This window comes from Amphiura filiformis, unplaced genomic scaffold (genome assembly GCF_039555335.1).
Source record: "Amphiura filiformis unplaced genomic scaffold, Afil_fr2py scaffold_24, whole genome shotgun sequence".
In the NCBI taxonomy this organism is placed as follows: domain Eukaryota; kingdom Metazoa; phylum Echinodermata; class Ophiuroidea; order Amphilepidida; family Amphiuridae; genus Amphiura; species Amphiura filiformis.
Window position 1 is genome coordinate 1843352 of NW_027305488.1, and position 19764 is coordinate 1863115.

The following is a 19764-nucleotide window of genomic DNA, read 5'->3' on the forward strand; positions in this document are numbered from 1 at the left end:
CGCAAACATTGACCATGTACATGGAATATCTTGCCAACGTTTCACATTGTGTTCTAAGTAGCGTTGGCTGATTCAGCCCAAGATCGGCACTGCCAATCTCTGATCACAAAATTGACAGATCGACCAATCCTGATCCCAATCTAATTTTACATTTATATCCCTTTCTATAAAAATCACAAAAAACGCAACCTTATTTTTTCAGATTTTAGGGTTGGTCAAAAAGGGCAATGCAATTTTTTTGGCCTTAAATCTACATGGTAAAGAGATAGTGCTGGATCCAACAACACTGGAATTCTTATTTTCACCATCAGTGATGAATATAACCCAAAATGGATTTGTGAATATTGTTTCCACATATTGAAGCCTTAATACATCAGCCAAGCACAGGGAGTTCATGATACTTTACACTCATATTACATAATGGGAAGGAATCAAGCATTGATGTACATACATGCATACTTGGTCCAGATCTTTTGACATTGTTAAAGGCCTATTCAGTGATGTGCTCATACCGAGGATCAGAAAAATCATCAAAACTTTTGCTGGGATCACTAAATGGGCCTTTAAATGGATCAGGGATGCCACATCCCGCCCAATTGGGGTCCTTGAATTATACAACACCACAGCTCAGAAAATGATACTGGGTCGTGCCATTTTTAAAAAAAGTTTTAAAGCGTGACAACATCTACATGAAATAACATTTATTTTGCCAATTTTCACAGGTTTTGGAATCACCAAAGTGCTACAGTGGCCATTTAATTTTTTTACAACACGCTTAAATTTAAATTGATCTAGACCATAAAATATAGCAGGAAGTGTATTCAATCAAGTAACCATCAGCTCAATTGGGCAATGACACACATTTTCCTGATGTGCATCATTTTGTCAGGACTGGTATTTGAGATTTTACACCATTTTTGACCCATGAGCATGGTGAATTCTTTTCCTTTTTTTCTCCTTTTGCCTTTCTTTGCCTTCCAAATTTTCTATTTGTTAGGAGGGAACTCTGTCATGCCCCCGCTGTTTGCAACGCCACTAACAGTGTGTTTAAAAAAAGGTTATTCCACTTGAAATCCTTACACCCCATATGTGAATTTCAGTTACCTGAATGGGTGACTCCATTTGAAATCTACACCCCTGTGTGTGTGTGGGGGGGTGGGGGGTACAGATTTCAACTGGAACATCCCAGTGCGCATCCATGATCATGATACATGATATGGGATGAGGTTACTGGCCTACATCTTGAGATCCAGGTCAATTACTTCCCACACTCCAACAGGTCACAGTCTCTCTCCATACAGTGACCCCCTTTTCAATGATCAATATCTGAGGTCATGCCTGGGTGAAATGATGTTACTGTAATACCATGTGTAAACACTGTGACCACAATTGATTTATAACACTTGTCTTCCAACCTACACTTCCACAGATAACATTGGTGTGGTCATAATCAGTCCCAGAACAACGCCAAATATGGATTAAAAGACCTTTGACCTTGGATGTACAACAGCATGTTATGATCTAATGGAAAACTGTGCACATCAACAAACACCATTTCTATCAAAAAGGCAACGGCCGATATAATTTGAAACCACATAAATTACTAGAGTTGGTTCTTCTCTTGGATTTGGACCAAGCTTTAGAATATCGACTGTTGCGTTTTGAAATAAAACAAACCAGAAATTTATCACCCATTGTAAAGATATGGCACATGTACCGAATACATGTACATACATTGGCTGACCTTGTGGATTTCCTGGCCCAGCCATGCTAACCACATAAGGAGATTATACGATTAACCTAGTGCAGCTATTGTCATAGCAGGGTATTATTATGTAATACTCCTGATCCATATTTGGCGTTCTCTTGGACTGATAATGGGTGATATCCATCAAAACAGATGAGAAATTTCGATTGACATGAAAAACAGTGGCTTTTTTCAAGGGAACTTTTATAGATTTAATTTTCACTCTGCTTTATCATGAACCTCGTGTGGCCAAGTGGTTTAGGCGCTGGGCTGGTCTCGTAAATCAGAGGTCCTGGGTTCAATTCCTGGGTGGGATCACTTTTTCGTCCTTTAATAATTGCTCAATGGCAGGCCCGTATGACAGCGTTCAAGATTTGACTTACATTTGGCGGACACACGTGTGAAAAAAGTATTTAGGGGTGAAAAGAACCAAAATTCTTGAATGTTTATATGTTTCCAAGGGTAAAATGTCATCTAGTTTCAGATTTAGGCACTTAAAACTCCCTATCTTTTATAGATTTTGAGAAAAAAATCATTTTTTGGTCCGATTTTGGCCGAAAATGGCCATTTTGGGGTGACAAAAATTTTGACTTGCAGATTTCCTGTGAGTATATGAACATGAAAACCATCAAATAGTGCCTAATTTTCTATTCTAATTTTGTAACAAGGGTACAATTGTGATATTAAAAGCATTGAATGGGATCCACATATTTCTTTATTTTTGTAGCAGGGGTAGAAACTTGAGGGTTCGGGTGACAATTGATTTAGAAAAATATACAATATTCGCATCATTTTCAATTTGAAAACGCCATATCTCCACAATGGTATGAGCTATAGGGATGCTTTAAGTGTTTATTTGCTCAGTATTTCATTAGCTAAATGGTGATATAACAAACAAGTAAGCTAGATCTACAGAAAATAAAATAACTTGCAAAATGCTACCCCCACCCCTAAGGATTTTGAGGACGTGAAAAAAGTCACAGATTTTGCAAAAAAAAATAAGTCCTTCAAAATTGGGAGGTTTGAGGCTAAACAAAAGACATGTTGCCCTTACCAATGCCTCCCTCTAGAGCAACATGTTTTTTGTTTAGCCCTGAGTATCCCCATTTTGAAGGACTTATTTTTTTGCTCCAATTTTTGCTCCAATTTGGGGACTTGGGCAGAAATATGCCTGTACAGTGCTATGGGGAAAATTTTCAAGTTGATAATTATGCATTTTTTATGTCAGATTCAGTTTCTACACAAAATTTCACCCTAGAAAATGTTCCTTTAAGTAGGATATCTTTCACTTTAAGTTTCCACCATTCTGTCCGGCAAACGCAAGTCAAAGCTTGAACGCTGTCGTATGCAGGATTTTTTGGGGGTGCTGATTTTGAAAAAGTGGACTTTCTTCCCAAAATTTTTACCTTTTTTGACCAAATAAGCGTAAAAAACCTGATTTTGTTGTTGCTTGCTATGCTCGCAAATTGTGATATTTTGTGACTTTTTGTATGTAATGGGAAGGGGGGGGGGGTGGTGCGGCCCCTGCGTACAGGCTTGCTCAATGGCAAAACTGATCAAATTTCTTCATAAGTTAGATTGAACCAAAAATTGACTGGTTTGGTTCATTATACATTTAGTTTAAGGTAGAAAGACCCCTATTCAGCAAAAAATCTTTATTTTAAGGTATTTCTTTAATGTTCATTGATGACATGAAAACACATACCAAATTATATACAAAAAAATTATTTCTGCATAAATTATGCAAATTATGTAGTCAAAATGGCCGCCAATAGTGGCCATTTTGACCGATTTTTGATGCACTCTCCTGGCCAAAGTATACCACCTATCAACATGAAACTTGGTATTTAGATGTATTGAGTAATTCTACTTGTCCTGACATTTTCCAAATTTCAAATTAATTGATCAAATTTGCATAATATTCAAAAATATGCAAATTTCATATTTTTCGCACCTCATTAGTATGCGGGAGGTCATAGCACAAAATCTAAACATTAATTCAAAAACTAAAATGTCAGGACAAGCAGGAATATCCAATGAACAACTATGCCAAATGGCTTTTAATTGGAATAAACAAAAAATGAGATATTGTGCATCAAAAATTACACTATTGTCCAAAATAGAAATTGCAAAAAATGGCAAAATAACATTTAATAATTATTACTTTGTGTAAATTGTCATCAAAAATATAAAATATACCTCATAATGGATTAAAAACACTTCAAGGTATACAATATTTACCAAAAGTAATAATAATACACTTTTAATTAACAAAACTAGCCTAAACCTGCTTTTATTTTAAAAGTTGATTTTATTAAAAATCGCAGTTTGAAAAACAATAAAATACAAAAGAAAAAAATTACATGTAAAAGTATACAAATTTCATAAAGTTCTCAGGTTTTTGCGAATCCTTGCCACATTTATAATTTCAACTTTTGAGCGGAATATTGTATTTGAATGGGGTAAAAAGCAAAGGAAAGCTAAGAAATGTAGTTTTCTGTTAAGGAAAATTTTACAAATTGTCAAAAATGGCATTTAATAGGGGTCCTTCTACCTTAATGGTATCATAAAATTCATAAAAATTTCAAAGCTCTTAAAGTTCACTGTCATTTGAACACACCTGTTGTTTCCCAAGAATTAGGTCACATACATATTATGCGTGTTAGTGAAACCATAACAGATGTGTCATTGAAATCACATAAAGCCTAAAAAAAATTGTTTGATTGGCGTAACATAAAAAAAAAAATTAGGGTAGGTCGGTCAGCAATTTAAATTTTTTTTTTTTATAAGCTGTAAATTGCATAAATCGGAACTTATTTTACATTTTTTTATCAATTTCAATTTTTTGTAAGAAAAAAATGTAAGAAAAAAAGTCTAGGGTCGGGCCTATTTTTAGGGTCGGTCGGGTTACGCCAATCAAACAATTTTTTTAAGGCCTAATAGAAGCATTCAAGCACTGATAAACAGCACAACAGTTCCAAGAATAATAACAAATGTTTCAAAACATAAGACTGCAACAACACTTTCCAGTACATGTCACCAGCAGGGCCCAATGATTTTTGCAGTGTGAAATCCCGCGACGCTTTTCCCTTCTCCACGCAATAAGATTTGGTATATATGCAATTTGAGTTGTTCCGCATAATCCCCCAAATTTATACCAAGTTGTGTTAGTGTAGTGCTATGCTGTTCAGTATTACTTAATTAGATGTGATTAGTTTATTAATAGGCATGATATGTGATGCGATCAAGCAAAATCAGACGGAACTCGGAAATATTAAATTTTCAGTTTCTTAAACATATCGTATTGCAAAGCTGCATTTTGCAGAAAACCCCATTGAAATTGTACAACCAGTTACTAGTTCAAAAGATATGAGCAAATAAAGAGTTTCCAAAACAACAGTAAACAAAAGGAAATACTTCCTTTGTTCGGCTATATCTTAAAATAAATATTGCCGAGTTCCGATTGATTTTGCTTGATCCTCAAATGACAAGGTTTTTGATGCTGGACAAAATTGATTAATAGGAACAGTGAGATTAGACTTGAAAGAGTTCACACTCTGACATGTTTGTTTGTTGCTCAAGGGGGCAAAATAGTGTACCTCAGGATAATTCAGCCATGCGCCCGGTACTGATTCAATGTGCATGCTTGTTTGCATCTGTGTGTTATATGCAGGGACAGGCGATTTGTGCGGAAAAAATAGCAAATTGCGCGAACTCTTTTTTCAGTGCAAATCATGTATCCCTGCCCATAGGAAAAAAAATAGCCAATTGCGCGGAAAAAAAGTTCCGCGCAAATCGCCTGTCCCTGGTTATATGTGATGCCGATAAGCAGTGTTCGAAATAAGCACTTATCCTCTTGTCCTCTTGTCCAAAAATCACAGGGGACAACCATATTGAGCTATATACTTATCCCCTGGACAACCACTATATTTTACCTCCAAAAGTATGACACATTTTGGGGACAACCAAAATGTATTGAGGACAAGCAGAATTTATGCTTCAGTTATCCTCGGGATAACCTCCATATTTTCCTTATTTCGGACACTACCGATAAGGCACGATAAGCGTCACAAGCCTCAGTAAACGCTCAAGCTGAAAAGGAGCCAGTTATCGTTTGATTTCAGGTTCTTATTGATAATTGCCCGAGTACACTATTTGGTCCCCATTGTAACAATCCAATACAGCAGATTTACAACAGTGCTAAGCAGATATTTGGAGTCTGGGCTCTCCAAGTCTAAACTCTTTGGTTAGGTACAAAGATATAAAAATCAAAGAATACCAACTCATAATCAAACCATATTTACGCTATGGCAAATCCACCATTTTGGTCTGTCGCTCATGGAGGTCATTTAATGTTACCTCCAGCATCTATCGTCAAGAGTCTGAAATTCTTTTAGCTTGTGTATTCAAAAGTTTGCACATGCAACGCTTAGCATGCATTATTGACACATGTTACATACAAAACGCAAACCACCACACACTTTGAATTTAAGTCTGCCAGGCGCAAAGCAAAATAACCCTGAGGTACAAGTGGCCTCCATGAGCAACACACAAACATGTCAGAGTCGGTACTCTTTGATTCAACCTCATTGGTTAGTAATTATACAAACCACATTGTTACGTACGATTGTTGAACTCACCAACATTCTTTGGAAAGCTCGTTGGCTGTTTACGTATTGCTTGGCCTATGTTCAACTTTTTGTCTTTGAAGATTAAACTGTTGGGCTGGAAAAAAAAGACAAAATCTTGGAAGTAATGATGAAATAACACCGGTTTAAAATGCTTCCATGGTTACTGACTGAAATCAACAATCACTGAGATTAAGTAGGCACATGTACCATGATAAAGCCTAAAAGTATTGCGTTCGATTTTTAGCCTCACCCCCTCCTTTTTACCCCCATCAAAATTGAGATTTGGTATCAGATTTGAAGCTCATATTTTTCTTATATCCCTAGTGAAACTTTACTCGAAATGTGTCATTTCTCATTTAAGAGTATGAACAAAAACATCATAGATTGAAGGTTAATACCTCGGAAGTCACGTCGTAGTGTTCCATGGGCCAGTGTGATACACATTTTTTGCTTCTAATATCCATTCCAAATCGCTTTCAACAGCAATTGAATTAAAAAATTTGGTATCAGAATATTGTCCAAAAATTCAGCAATTCATCCAATTCACTTAAGGGCTGGGGTATGAACGTTTGGACAGTATTTATTTTGGGACATTAGAGCACATCAGACATATCGAATTGCATTCTGAATACGAAGAATGTCATTTTGATATCAAATAATTTTGATTTTTTGAAATTCGCAATTTAATACACATTTTATGGCAAATCATTAAAAATTGATATTTTTAATATTTAACAGTACTTGAAGTAAACTTTATAAATCTGATGATTTATACTTAAAGTGTATGTAGATGGGATGAAAAGCCGACGATCAATTGAAAATTTTGAGCTTTCGTATTGAAGATATGGATTTTTTTTTCCCAAAACACAAAAAAAAAATTAGGTCTTTTTGGGAAAAAATCCATATCTTCAATATGAAAGGTCAAAATTTTCAATTGACCGTCGGCTTTTCCTTCCTGCTACATACACTTTAAGAATATATCATTAGATTTATATAATTTACTTCCAAGGACTGTTATATGGTCATTTTCACGGTAAAGGGTGTAACTTTGGATTTTTAACATTTTGATCCGTATTATTCTAATAAAGCCACAGAATTCCATGATTTTTGGCCACATAAGTCATCTAGTTAGCAGCTACCTTGGGTAGCATAATCAGCTTTGGGAGTTACTGCATTCAGTTTTAGCAGGCTTAAATGTACTTAATATTGCCATTTTGAAAAACTATAAAAAACAGTAACATTTTTGTAAAACCCTGTGTTTTCTTCAGTTAGTTCATGGATAATTTTTCTTATCCTGAAAGTACAGTCATATGTTCAGTAAACACTGCCACATTAGATTTAATTGTGAACAGCCCTGTATTTTTGAGAACCGGACTTCGATATTTGTCGTTTCGGAGGCTTCATTTTCCGTTAACAAATGTTAACAAACTTTGTGGGTGTAGCTTTCATTCATAATTCTTGGTTATTTCTTCACTTCTTCTTGATTCATAACAGTTGTTATCTTAACTTGAAATGGGTAACAAAAATTAGTCGATTTGCAAGCTTTTAAAATTTTTATAAAATCTTGACTTCAAAGAGCCGTTTTTCCGTTAACTTTTTGAAGCCTCCGAAACAAACTGTTCAGCAAGCTTGTGCAAATATAAATAAAAGAGCTCATCCAATCTATTTATCAAAATGTAGCAAAGTAGATCCTCAAGTCACATGTTTTTAAATCGTGGAGATATATATCACCGTTTGAAAATGGGACCCAATACAAACTTTCCGTTAACAATTGAAGCCTCCGAAACAAATGAAGCCTCCGAAACAACAATAAGATTAATTATCATCTATGCATATCTAAATTGGTGTGTTTCATACTGATATCTCCATTGTAATTATTACTTGATATGTGCAGAATGTCATAAATTAAAAAAAAATTGACATTATGGTTAATGTTTGAAAAATATACTGATACCCAAAAAGCCTGTTTCGGAGGCTTCACATGCAAAAAACACCATACTTAACAAATGGGTGAAAAAATTAACATGTGATAAATCTACAATATCTGCCGCATAGATTCATTGATTCAATACACACAAGAAAATAACAGCTTAGATGATCCCAACACTGTTGTTTTCAAAAAAACTACTTCTGCAATGTTTAACAATTGTTAACATGAAGCCTCTGAAACAAAAAAAATGACTTGCTGTGATAATTTAATTTTTGTCACAACTGAAATTCAATACTTAGAAGCAAAGCATGAAAATTGGTAATTGTGATATTTTTTACCTATTTTTTATGTCAACTTGTAGTAGTTAGCCAAATATTTTACTTTTATGATCACCTGTGTTGTTAACTGAAGCCTCCGAAACACAAATCGCTTGAATTGCCAATTCTACAAAATAACTCCAATTTCTGTGAAACTTGGCTGGGAGGTTCCTTTCATCAAGTAGTATTTGTACATGAAGTTAGACATTCAAATTATTTTAGGAACCCAATTAAAACTTAAAAAATATGTTTCAGGTTTGGAAATTTCCATTGTAAATGACACTTGATGTTAAAAATTTTCAAAACTGCAATTACAAACATAGCAAAACATGGTATAAAATTTAACTGATATCTGTTGACTTACTTTGGAATGGGATTTCACATGTATTCCACCTTTCATGTCATAATTTTCTGAGGTTATGTAAAATACATTTTTTCTTAGATTTTAACTAAAATGTTATGGAAATGTCAAATTTTTATTAGAAATCAAAAGGTTTAAGCCTTGAAACATTATTTACTTGAATTTAAGTTGCTTCTATGCATGATTTCAGTAAACAGAAACATATTTAAGTGGTTTGAAAATTTAAAAATAAAAATCAAAAGTTACACCCTTTACCGTGAAAATGACCATATATCAACAATTTGAAAAATATCAAATTTTTATAATTTGTCATAAAATTTGTATTATATTGTAATTTTCAAAAAATGAAAATTATTTGATATCAGAAAGACATGCTTCGTATTCAGAATGCAATTCGATAGGTCTGAGGTGCTCTCATGTCCCAAAAAATACTGTCGAAAGCATAATAAACGCTCATTTTAGATCCCTTAATGATGTGCACAACACGAAAATTCTTATAACAGGTGCATTGTGGGATGCTTATAATAAAGTGTCACCAGAAGTGGTTCAAAATGACACCTTTGGCACAACTGCTATTCTACAGTGCCTCTGATTGGCTGATTACATGTTATACTCATCTGAGTAAGCCAATCAAAATTGAGCTTTTAGATCCACGTACTCCCTTCAGCCCTTTAAAATCATAGCAAAGATGTGCGACACTTACATTGTATTATGTAAGCCAATATTTTGTGTATGTTTAAAACAGATATTTTTACAGTTGCAAGCTTCAAACATTTTTGCTGTCCGATACTTTCACAGTTAAGCAGATTTCTTGGTAATTCGCTGGTGTAGTGCACATTAGAATACTAGTATGACCCTTGCTAGGTCAACTGGATCATGCTTTCTTTGTTATGAACCACTCATCGAAATAATCACAACACAAAGACTAAGGCATATCATAATTCAGAACATGAGCCTAGGCCAATGGCTAGGTAACCAGTGGCAGGGAACTTAATATATTATCGGGAATTGCCTCTCACGCATGTTCGCACACAGTGAATCCACACACTATGTACACATTATACATTTGGCCACATTTATTTGTGTACATCCATACCGTATATCAAAAGGATGCACTTGTCGGCTGCTACATGTGTCTCATTTCACATGATAAGACTCATCTCCGAAGTGGAGGTCACTTCAAATTATCCCAAGTCACATGGTTTAGAAATACAGATAATATTTCTTATACAATTTGACTTGGGATGATTTGAAGTAACCTACACTTGATATGAATCTGGTATGGTATTTATTCCTGGCTATTATGTGAAATGAGACACATGTAGCAGCCGACAAGTGCATCGTTTTGATATGGATGTACACATTTTATTATACGATAAATACAAATTTATTAAACATGGTAACACATATTCTCTAGCAATCGGTTATACGATGGAACTGGTAGGCATATTATAAATTCGGGATATTAAATATCTTCCTGACCAGCCAGATCAGCGCATGGTCAAAGACGATTCCTTACTAGCCACAGACTGTCCGCTGGAATTAGTTGAACATGAACCATTAATTTATAAATGGCTGTTGGTGGGACCTCATCTCTCCACATCGATTGAAAAATTGTGATCTATAATCCCCAACATTGCTCTTATGAACTCACATCCACCTGCCAATGGTTACTAACATGCATTACACCAGCGAATTCAGGTTTCTTGCATGCCTGATGATGTCCCTACCTGTTCTTTTAATATCCTCCTTGCTTCATCTTCTGACTCAAATGTGACAAACCCATACCTGAAAGGATGCATTAAGAAAACAAACAAAATTATACCTTCTAGTATCAATTATTGCTGGACTATGGAGTCCAGGGTTTGGGGAATTGTAAACTGTCTGACATTTTGGTCTTGTGCAGTGGTGTAGCCAGCACTTTCTCAGAGGCCAAAAGGGGAACAAGCTAACTATTAAGGGGGGCAAACTTTGACAAAAATGGTTAAAAAAATGGGCACAAAAAAGTACAAAACATAAAAAAAGGCCTAAAATCTTATGTATCAGGATCAGGGGGGAAAGGCTTTTCACAGGGGGAGCTGACAGCTGCCCCCTTGCCCCTGACTATGCATATGGTCTTGTGCCTATGGTCATGCTTGTCAAGCATGCAACAAAGACCTTCAATCCAACTTTGCCAAAACTCCCCTTAGAGTATGCTTTGTAAGCGATAATATTATACTCAGTTGAAGCACCAGATGTTTTTTTTTCAGGGTGTGGGTAAAAATCAACCAATTTTGCATAAAATGACCGCAGAAATTGTGGGTGTAGTAGAATATCCGGGGGGGGGACAGTACTTAGCATGCAAAAAAGACCTTCAATCAAACATTGCCAAAACTACCCTTAGAGTAGACTTTGCAAGCGATAATATTATAATACTCAGTAGCAGCACCAGACAGGTTTTTTCAGGGTGTGGGGGAGGGAGGTGAATTTCACTGGGTAAAAATCAACCAATTTTGCATAAAATGACAGCAGAAAGTAGAAATTTTGGGTGAAGTAAAACATCCGAGGGGGAACAAGTTTTGACTCTTGAGAGAATTTTCCCCCATCAACAACCCCCCTGGTGCCGTCACTGCCCTATCAGTATTATACACCACAAAAAAATTGGGGTGTGGTTTGACTCAACATGATCCATCCCTGCACATAGGTTTACCTTGTGTTATGTAGCTCCAATGTAAGCTACAGTTCACATTGATGACACATCACCCTGCTAGGCAACCTTTATAGCAACATCTGCCTCTCAGTCTACCAAGATCTCAATCTTATTTTGTGTAATCATATCTTATCTACACCACCATTATCAGGCCTCGAAATAAGCCAGAATTTCTGAGGGTCATTTGGGCCCTTGATCTTAAATGTTTGAGGGCCCTCACAAATTTTTGTGGGCCCAAATTTGGGCCATTGGTTTTAACCTATGAACCCCACAAAAAAGTGAGAAAAATAGTAAATTTTTTGCGGGCCTGTCGGATGTATCTTTTGCAGGCCCTCACTGATTTTCAGGGGCCAAGGTGGGCCCTCCTTATTTCGAGGCCTAACTATTATGTAAGTCAAGGAACAAATGTGTGGTTAATAGCGTTCCCTGTCAACCATAGCTCTGACATCCCTCCCCCCACCACAACCTAAAATATTTTGACGCCTCAGGAGAGGAAGAAACATGTTGGTAGATAGATTAAAATTATTCCAAAAAAAAATACAAATTTTCATGTCCACTAAATCACGTAACTGCTATTTCGCAGCGAAATCAACCTCAGAATCTCTCACGGATCAATTAATTCTTGTTCGCCATTTTCCAGGATATAACTTTTAATATTTTCCAGGCCTTGTTTTTATGTGATGTATTGTTTATCACACAACTAACTTGAAAACATGCAAATTCTGTTTCCAATGTCAACAAGAATAACTAGTTTAGCAGTTTTGGTAACCGAGGCCGATTGGCATTAAATCTGATAAATAATAAATTTTGTGAAATTCAACACTGATTTTTTCATGAAACCATACATATATGTACACAGAGTTCGATTTAGCAATTTTTAGCGAATATAGGTGATGTTCTTATAATTACATTGTAAAAAATTACTATACAAGCTGAAATTTGTGTAGCAGGTTGTCCAAAATGGGGAACATTTTGCTCCATGACACCAGTTAAATTGTACCCTGTATGTACATATGATACATTACTAATTTGCGGGAAAAGTTTTTATGACTGGAGTTCATGATAATTAGCATGTTTTTAGCGGTCGGACAAGTTTAGACAATTCTAAATTTGTCCTACGGCGAACCCGCTTTTTTTTGTTTTGACAAGCTCAAATTTTGACCATTTGAATTACCTGTATTTGTTTTTATGAATTCCATACCTGCCCATTTAGATGACTTATAAGCAGCCCTCGAATTAACCCACGGCACCCATGGCATTTTCCGTGGGTGCCCATCCCCACTGCCGTTATGCCCTCAAAATATGTCCTTTACCCAAGGCAGGGTTCATAGTGTCAAGACCACAGTGAAATCATGACTTTTAATGACTTTCAAATACACTTTTCAATGACTTTTTATTAAATCTCATACCTCGGATGTGTTGAACAGTATTGTTTGTACATCTTAATAGAAGTACCAGTTATGTTTGTATATACCTCTTAATATAAGTACCAGTTATTTTAAATATACATTGATACTACAGCCTGCAGGTTCAGCTGCTGAATTCGGAAGGGTTACTCAACTAATCTACTGTTCTAATTTATCTAACGGGAAAGTATAAAGTAATACATAATAATCACATACCTGCCAACCCCAGAAACCCCAAAAGTGGAACACATATTGCGCGGGAGCACTTGTGCGACCGAGCATATAACAGCGGAGGTTCAGAGGCAAAGCCCCGGTGGGGGTCGAGTGGATGAAGCCCCCCGAAGCCAGAGGGTTTTTACACCATTTTTGACCTGTTTTAGACTTTTTGAAAAAATGCTTCCTTCATCCTAAAAAGGGGTTTTAAATTTTCAGTTTCCTATACTATTGTACATGAGAGAGATTCTTCAAAGTTTTTTTTTGCCTGTATAACATGGCCTACATGACCGAAATTGATATATATAATGCATAATATAAAAACGATGATTCATTAAATTTTGCCCCACCCCTCCTTCAGGTATGTGGGAGGGGCCCACATGGGGAGGGGGTGCTAATGTGTATTTCAAAGCTCCTGGCTTGTTTTACACTTTTAATAAAAAGTGCTTCCTTCTTCCAGAAAACATGCTTTAAAGTTTTCAGTTTCCTATACTTTTGTACATGAGAGACATTCTTCAAAGTTTTTTTTGCCTAATAACATGGCCTACATGACTGAAATTGATATATATATAATGCGCAATATAAAAACAATGATTCATCAAATTTTGACCCCCCACACCTTCGGGTATGTGGGAGGGGGCCCACATGGGGGGGGGGGTACTAATGTGCATGAAGAATACATTGTATGATAAAAGTAATTTGTAAAATTCAGTATGTTAAACATACAGAGTGATGTCACTACAAATTGGGACTAAAATAGTAAGCCTATCCCAAGGGAAATACATACACACACTTACCCACCCCCACCCACCCACCCCACCCAACCTCCCCCACCCCCACCCCAAGTCCACCCCGACTGACGGCCACACAAAGCCAAAGGATACAGCTAAAGGTTCATATCAAACCTTTGACCCAAGTTTGCTTCAATTTAATTTAGACTTAAACATGACTTGATATTAGAGTATACATATAGGCCTACACGACATCAGTCCAGCATCATCTCAAACGTCATCGTTCATTAATACACATTACATACTTCTTACTAAGGTAATATTCATTGAGGAAAAAGTGATGAGTTTTTGAACGCAAAACCTGATAACATGCAGGTCCGATAATCGACCAAAATGCATCAATTTTGGGAGTCTTTTGGGCATGAAAAGGTGACCACATGCATGTTAAATGAGTACCATTATCTAGCCTAGTCATCCAGTCAGGGTTCTAAGGAATTTTCATTTTAAAATTGGAAATATATGTGTCCAGAAAGAATCATCATTAATATTTCTTTTTTCTCGGAAAAACGGAACATTCCCCTTTTTACCGACTTTGAGGTTTAAAAAGTGTAACAGTTCCACTTTTAAAGCGGAACGGTTGGCAGGTATGTAAATCATAAATTAAATAAAATAATTATTAAAATACATCGTATTTTTATTTTTTCCTTCATACAAATATATTTCAAAGACTTTTAATGACTTTTTTACTTTTCTACAAAATTTAATGACTTTTAATGACTTTAATGACCTTGCTTCAAATTCACTGACTTTTAAGGAATTTAATGACCGCTACGAACCCTGCAAGGCAGTCACTTGCCGTACCCTCTTACGAAGTTGCTGTCGGTGCCCCAGCCCTGCCCCTTCATTTATAAAATCATCTATTTATGTTTGTGTGTGTTTCCTTCACTTTTGAGAAATTGCCTTGGTGAGTTGGTGCCCTTCTCAAATTTTCAACAATTGCCATGATGCCCTCTTGAAATATTACAAACTGCCGTGCTGCCTTGCCTTTTAAGTGAAAATCCACAACAATTTCCAACTTGCCATAAAAAACTTGCCGTGCCCCTTCAGATCCTTAATTTGAGGGCTGCTTATAAGACCATTTAAATGTTGTCATCTTGTTACGCCTCCTGATAGCCGGGTGTGTTCCATTATAACATACCTACCGCTGTTCATGATCAGCACTATAATGTAATAACATTGTCAGTCAAGGTCACCATGTTTCCTATGTTATTTACTTCTACTTATCTCATTACTCAGTGAGACTTGCTAAGTACAGTGGTATCCCTTATAGTCTGCACTGAAGTGAAAGGGCAGTAATACTGTAAAAGTGTAAATTTTCGCACTTCATTTATTTTCGCGCTTTTGGCATTTCAAGCTGCTACCGTGAAAATATCAACAAGCAAATAATTATATTCCTTTTGAATATAGGCCAATGTAAGGAAACTTAGAATCGCAAATTTAAAAATCAAAGGAAACGGTTCATAATTGGCAAAACCTGAAAAATTAATTGCGCAAAAATTTTCACTTTTGCAGTAAAAGATATTGTGATGGTGAAGGAATAATATTTTGTGCATCTATGGCAATGGTATGCTTACACTTACAGTGCATGTACACTAAGCAGGGTTCGAATTCGCCCGTATCGCATCGCAGAATGCGATGCAAAACTTGTCAATTGCTAAACACTTCCCTGCTATACATCGCAACATGTGCGATGCATAATTTCTCCCTATAAATTCCTAAATAAGCTTACCAAATTATTCATCCAAATAGCCGACTGGGTTTCTGAAATTCATCCATACTTCCGCGTGAACGCTTGTACAATAACAATAAACAGTTTTAAAATCATTTTGACCACCTGTGTTGTGCTACGAACGACTCATTCGATACCCCTCTTTTTTACCTTGTTTATGCTTTTATATTCTCTATCTCTACCCCCGCTGATGCTAAGCAGTGTAGGGGAGATTGGGGTTAGATGAAACATTTTTCACAAAATCGTCTTTTTAACGCAAACCGATTACTTTCAAGAAACACTAACCATATCAGTATAAACATATACATACATGCTACAAATACAGCCTTAAACTTTATTGGACCTGCTTATGATTATTCATATAATCCAATTTGAAAATTTGAAAAAAAGTGTTTCAACTAACCCCACCCCTGGGGTAAGTTGAAACATAGGGTGGGGGTAGTTGAAACACGGCTTGTAAAAATTTCAAAATAATTATTATTGTGTTGTTAGGGTTATACTTCCCTTGAAGGCACCCTTTAACATACAATCAGTGTGAAAAAATGAATAAATAAATATGTGGGAGTGCGGGTCAATACTTTGGACACAAGGTGACGAGTGTCACCATGGACCAAAATATGAGAAGCCTAAAATATTATAAAATGTACTTTCTGTGTGCACTTTTTGCTTGTATTGTTGCTTTTTAACCATATTAAAGCAATATTGAAGAAATGGTAAACATGTTACAAATTTTTAAAAAGTCAAATTTTTAACCATATTTTTCTATGCGATTTTCACGTGTCAACTAACCCCACCTCAAAAGTTTCAACTAACCCCGATGCCTATTTCTACATTTCAAAGTTCATAACACACAAAATAAGAAATACAATAAAACTTTTATTTAACATTATTCTGGGACTTACTACTAGTGCTTATGATACTCAAAAAATAATCCCCTGAATCTTTAAACAACATGGAGATAACGCATCTTTTCTGAGGGGTATAAAAATTAGTCAGTAAGTCAAAAAACAGATATTCCTTTCCCAAGCCAACACTGGTGGGGCATCAGTGCTGTTGCTAATTTGGTGGATGACCCTTACTAATACCTATTACTAGATGCCAGTATTTTACCAAATTAATTTTTTGTGTCAGAAAAAAATACAATGTTTCAACTTACCCCGCGTTCCAACTAACCCCAATCTCCCCTACTGCGTTTCATAATACATGTTGCGCAGGGAGGACAGTAATATCGTACACAGCCAAACTTGACTTCGGCAGTTAATTAGCATATATGCATCATGCATGAGTATATTGAGTGATGCTTTTGGGACGATTCACTATTTGGCATGGGTAAGGCATGTAGGCCTATGGTGCGGCGTGGCGCGTGAATCGAGGGTTGTGGAGAAAAATTAAGTAAAACATAATTTAAAGGAGTATTTACGTGATCCTAGCATCCTCTTTTTATGACATTTTTCAGTACATATCCACGAAAAAAGCATATTCCCAAAATTTCAGTTGATTCCGATTTTGCGTTTGCGAGTTATGCATGATTATGTGTATTACACTGCTCCATAGACAATACGTTGTAATTTCGTTCTGGTGCACCAGAACGAAATTCAAATTTCGCGATATCTTTGCTAAACGAATTAATCTGCAAGAAATATTTTGTACATAAACAATATGTAGCCAGAGTATTCCAGTGATATAAAAATCTCAACTTTTTTTGAGAAAAGTGGGGGGATGAGGCTGTGGATCACGAAATGCCCCTTTAAATATGAAATACGGTCTTACTTTGTATCAGTTGACATTTTATGGACTAATTGCCCGTTATGAACTATAATTAATAGCGCTGGTAATGAGTTCATTATTTTATTTTAAATAATTATCGCGCCGGCCGGATTCCCAAATCTCCCCTTTCATACAATGAACGTCCACGGTCCGCACATGTAGAAACTTGATGCGGCATGCTCAGAATGTGTATCTTGCAAAATCTGACAAATGTTGACTCACTATGTAAATTTAATCATGTTGACGTCGCGTCAGTGAGAAAAGTTTTAAATAAAGAGAAATTTTAATAAAAACATTTGCTTAATACCTTGCTTGTCTTGTCCGACAGCTGATTTTAACAACTGCAGCTCCATCGACATTATAATAATTTATGCATATGACGTACTAGGGAATACCTAGGAATTCCCTTCGTGATTGGTTGGTTGTGCAAAGCTGTTTACAGAATTCATGTGTTGGGAGATTAAGAGATGAAATCGTCCTCAACAGGATAAGCCGAAAGTCTTGCGATTCCAATATGACGGTCGGGACATTTCTTTGACCGTTTGTTCCCATGGGGGTTGATCGAACAAAAAATCATCGGGGATCAGCGGCAAGTTTTGCTTAGTTGTATCATGATCTTAGCCTGCCTAATTTTACATGGTTGCACAATTTTTTAATTTGGACGCATATTTGAGCCATTCCGTCGGCATGGGTATTTCCCGGGGTCTTATTTATTTTTAGCATTATCATTACAAAATTAAACAAATAACGTAGACCTATAATAATACAGATATGGGACATCCCCATACCCCCAATTAACATGTGCTTAATATCTGTAGGCCTATCATCCAAGCATCCTCATCTCCAATGCAACGTTCACTATTTATCACTATGGAATTATATTTACATGTTGTAAAATGTAGGCCTAGGGTTGAGTTTCTTGACGGGATATAAATATGCAGGCATGGGCGAGCGGCATGAGAAAATAAACTAGAAGGCTATATATTTGTACACAAATACGGCTATACCCGCATGTTATCGGTCTACCCAAACTTACAGTCCTTATTTGCTGAGGACTTAAAATAAAGAAATTGTAAAAAGTCGCCCAATTGGGCAGAAAATGTGTAAAAAGTGAAAGTCCAAGTCACAAGCTTTAATTGAATGTAGGTTGCACTATCGTAGCACTTAAAATAAAGAAATTGTAAAAAGTCCCTTTTCCAGAGGGAGTATGTAAATTAGATGGAACAGCCATTTCAGAGGGAGTATGTAAATTAAACGGAACAGCCTTTTTTTGGGGACATTTCAGAGGGAGTATGTAAATTAAATGGAACAGCCAATTGGTAATAGTCTCTCTTACTCACAGTTAGGCTATGCAATATGATTCAGGGAAACTATTCCAGAGGGAGTATGTAAATTAAATGGAACAGCCATTTCAGAGGGAGTATGTAAATTATACGGAAAAGCCTTTTGGGGGCCATTTCAGAGGGAGTATGTAAATTAAATGGAACAGCCAATGGGTATGTAATTTAACTGGAACAGCCTTAACGCTTCACGCTGGTATTTCCAATTATGATAATACGATCTGTCTGTTTAGTCCAACGTGTGTGGGGTGGATGGGTGTGTGGGTGTTAGTAACAATATACTTCTCAGGTGCTATCTGTGTACATATTCTGAGCACGGAAGCTGCTTTCTTTGATGAGAAACGGCCGGCCCTTTGTTTTAACATTTGGGGCCCTGGGGCCCAATATATATGACTTATGGGGCTCATGTACATATGTTAAAGTATGATTCTCAAGTGCTATCAGTAGACTCAAGCTGGGCATTGTAGCTGCTTTATTTACTGAGTAACGGCCGGCCCTATGTTTTAGCGTTTGGGGCCCTGGGGCCCATATTATGTGACATATGGGGATTATATATACATATGACAATATAATACTAAAGACCTATCTGTGTACCAAATCTGAACCATGTAGCTGCTTTATTTACTGAGTAATGGCTGGCCCTATGTTTTAGCATTTGGGGCCCTGGGGCCCATATTATGTGGTATATGGGGCTCATATGTACATATAACAATGTAATTCTCAGGTGCAATCTGTGTACAAACTCTGAGCCCTAAAGCTGCTTTAATTGATGAGAAGCGGCCGGCCCTTTGTTTTAACATGTGGGGCCCTGGGGCCCATATTTTTTTACTTATGAGGCTCATG

General features: G+C 36.3%; 1 protein-coding gene across 1 annotated transcript in view; it reads right to left on the reverse strand.

Annotated features, from left to right (window-relative positions):
• The window catches only part of LOC140143606 (uncharacterized), a 54400-nt gene that overhangs the window by 15939 nt on the left and 18697 nt on the right, over positions 1 to 19764 (reverse strand). The window contains exons 4-5 of the mRNA XM_072165418.1: positions 10717 to 10774; positions 6388 to 6472 (exon numbers count right to left, since the gene is read on the reverse strand). Of these exons, the coding sequence (XP_072021519.1) occupies positions 6388 to 6472; positions 10717 to 10774 (143 nt within the window). The remainder of the gene's footprint in view (positions 1 to 6387; positions 6473 to 10716; positions 10775 to 19764) is intronic.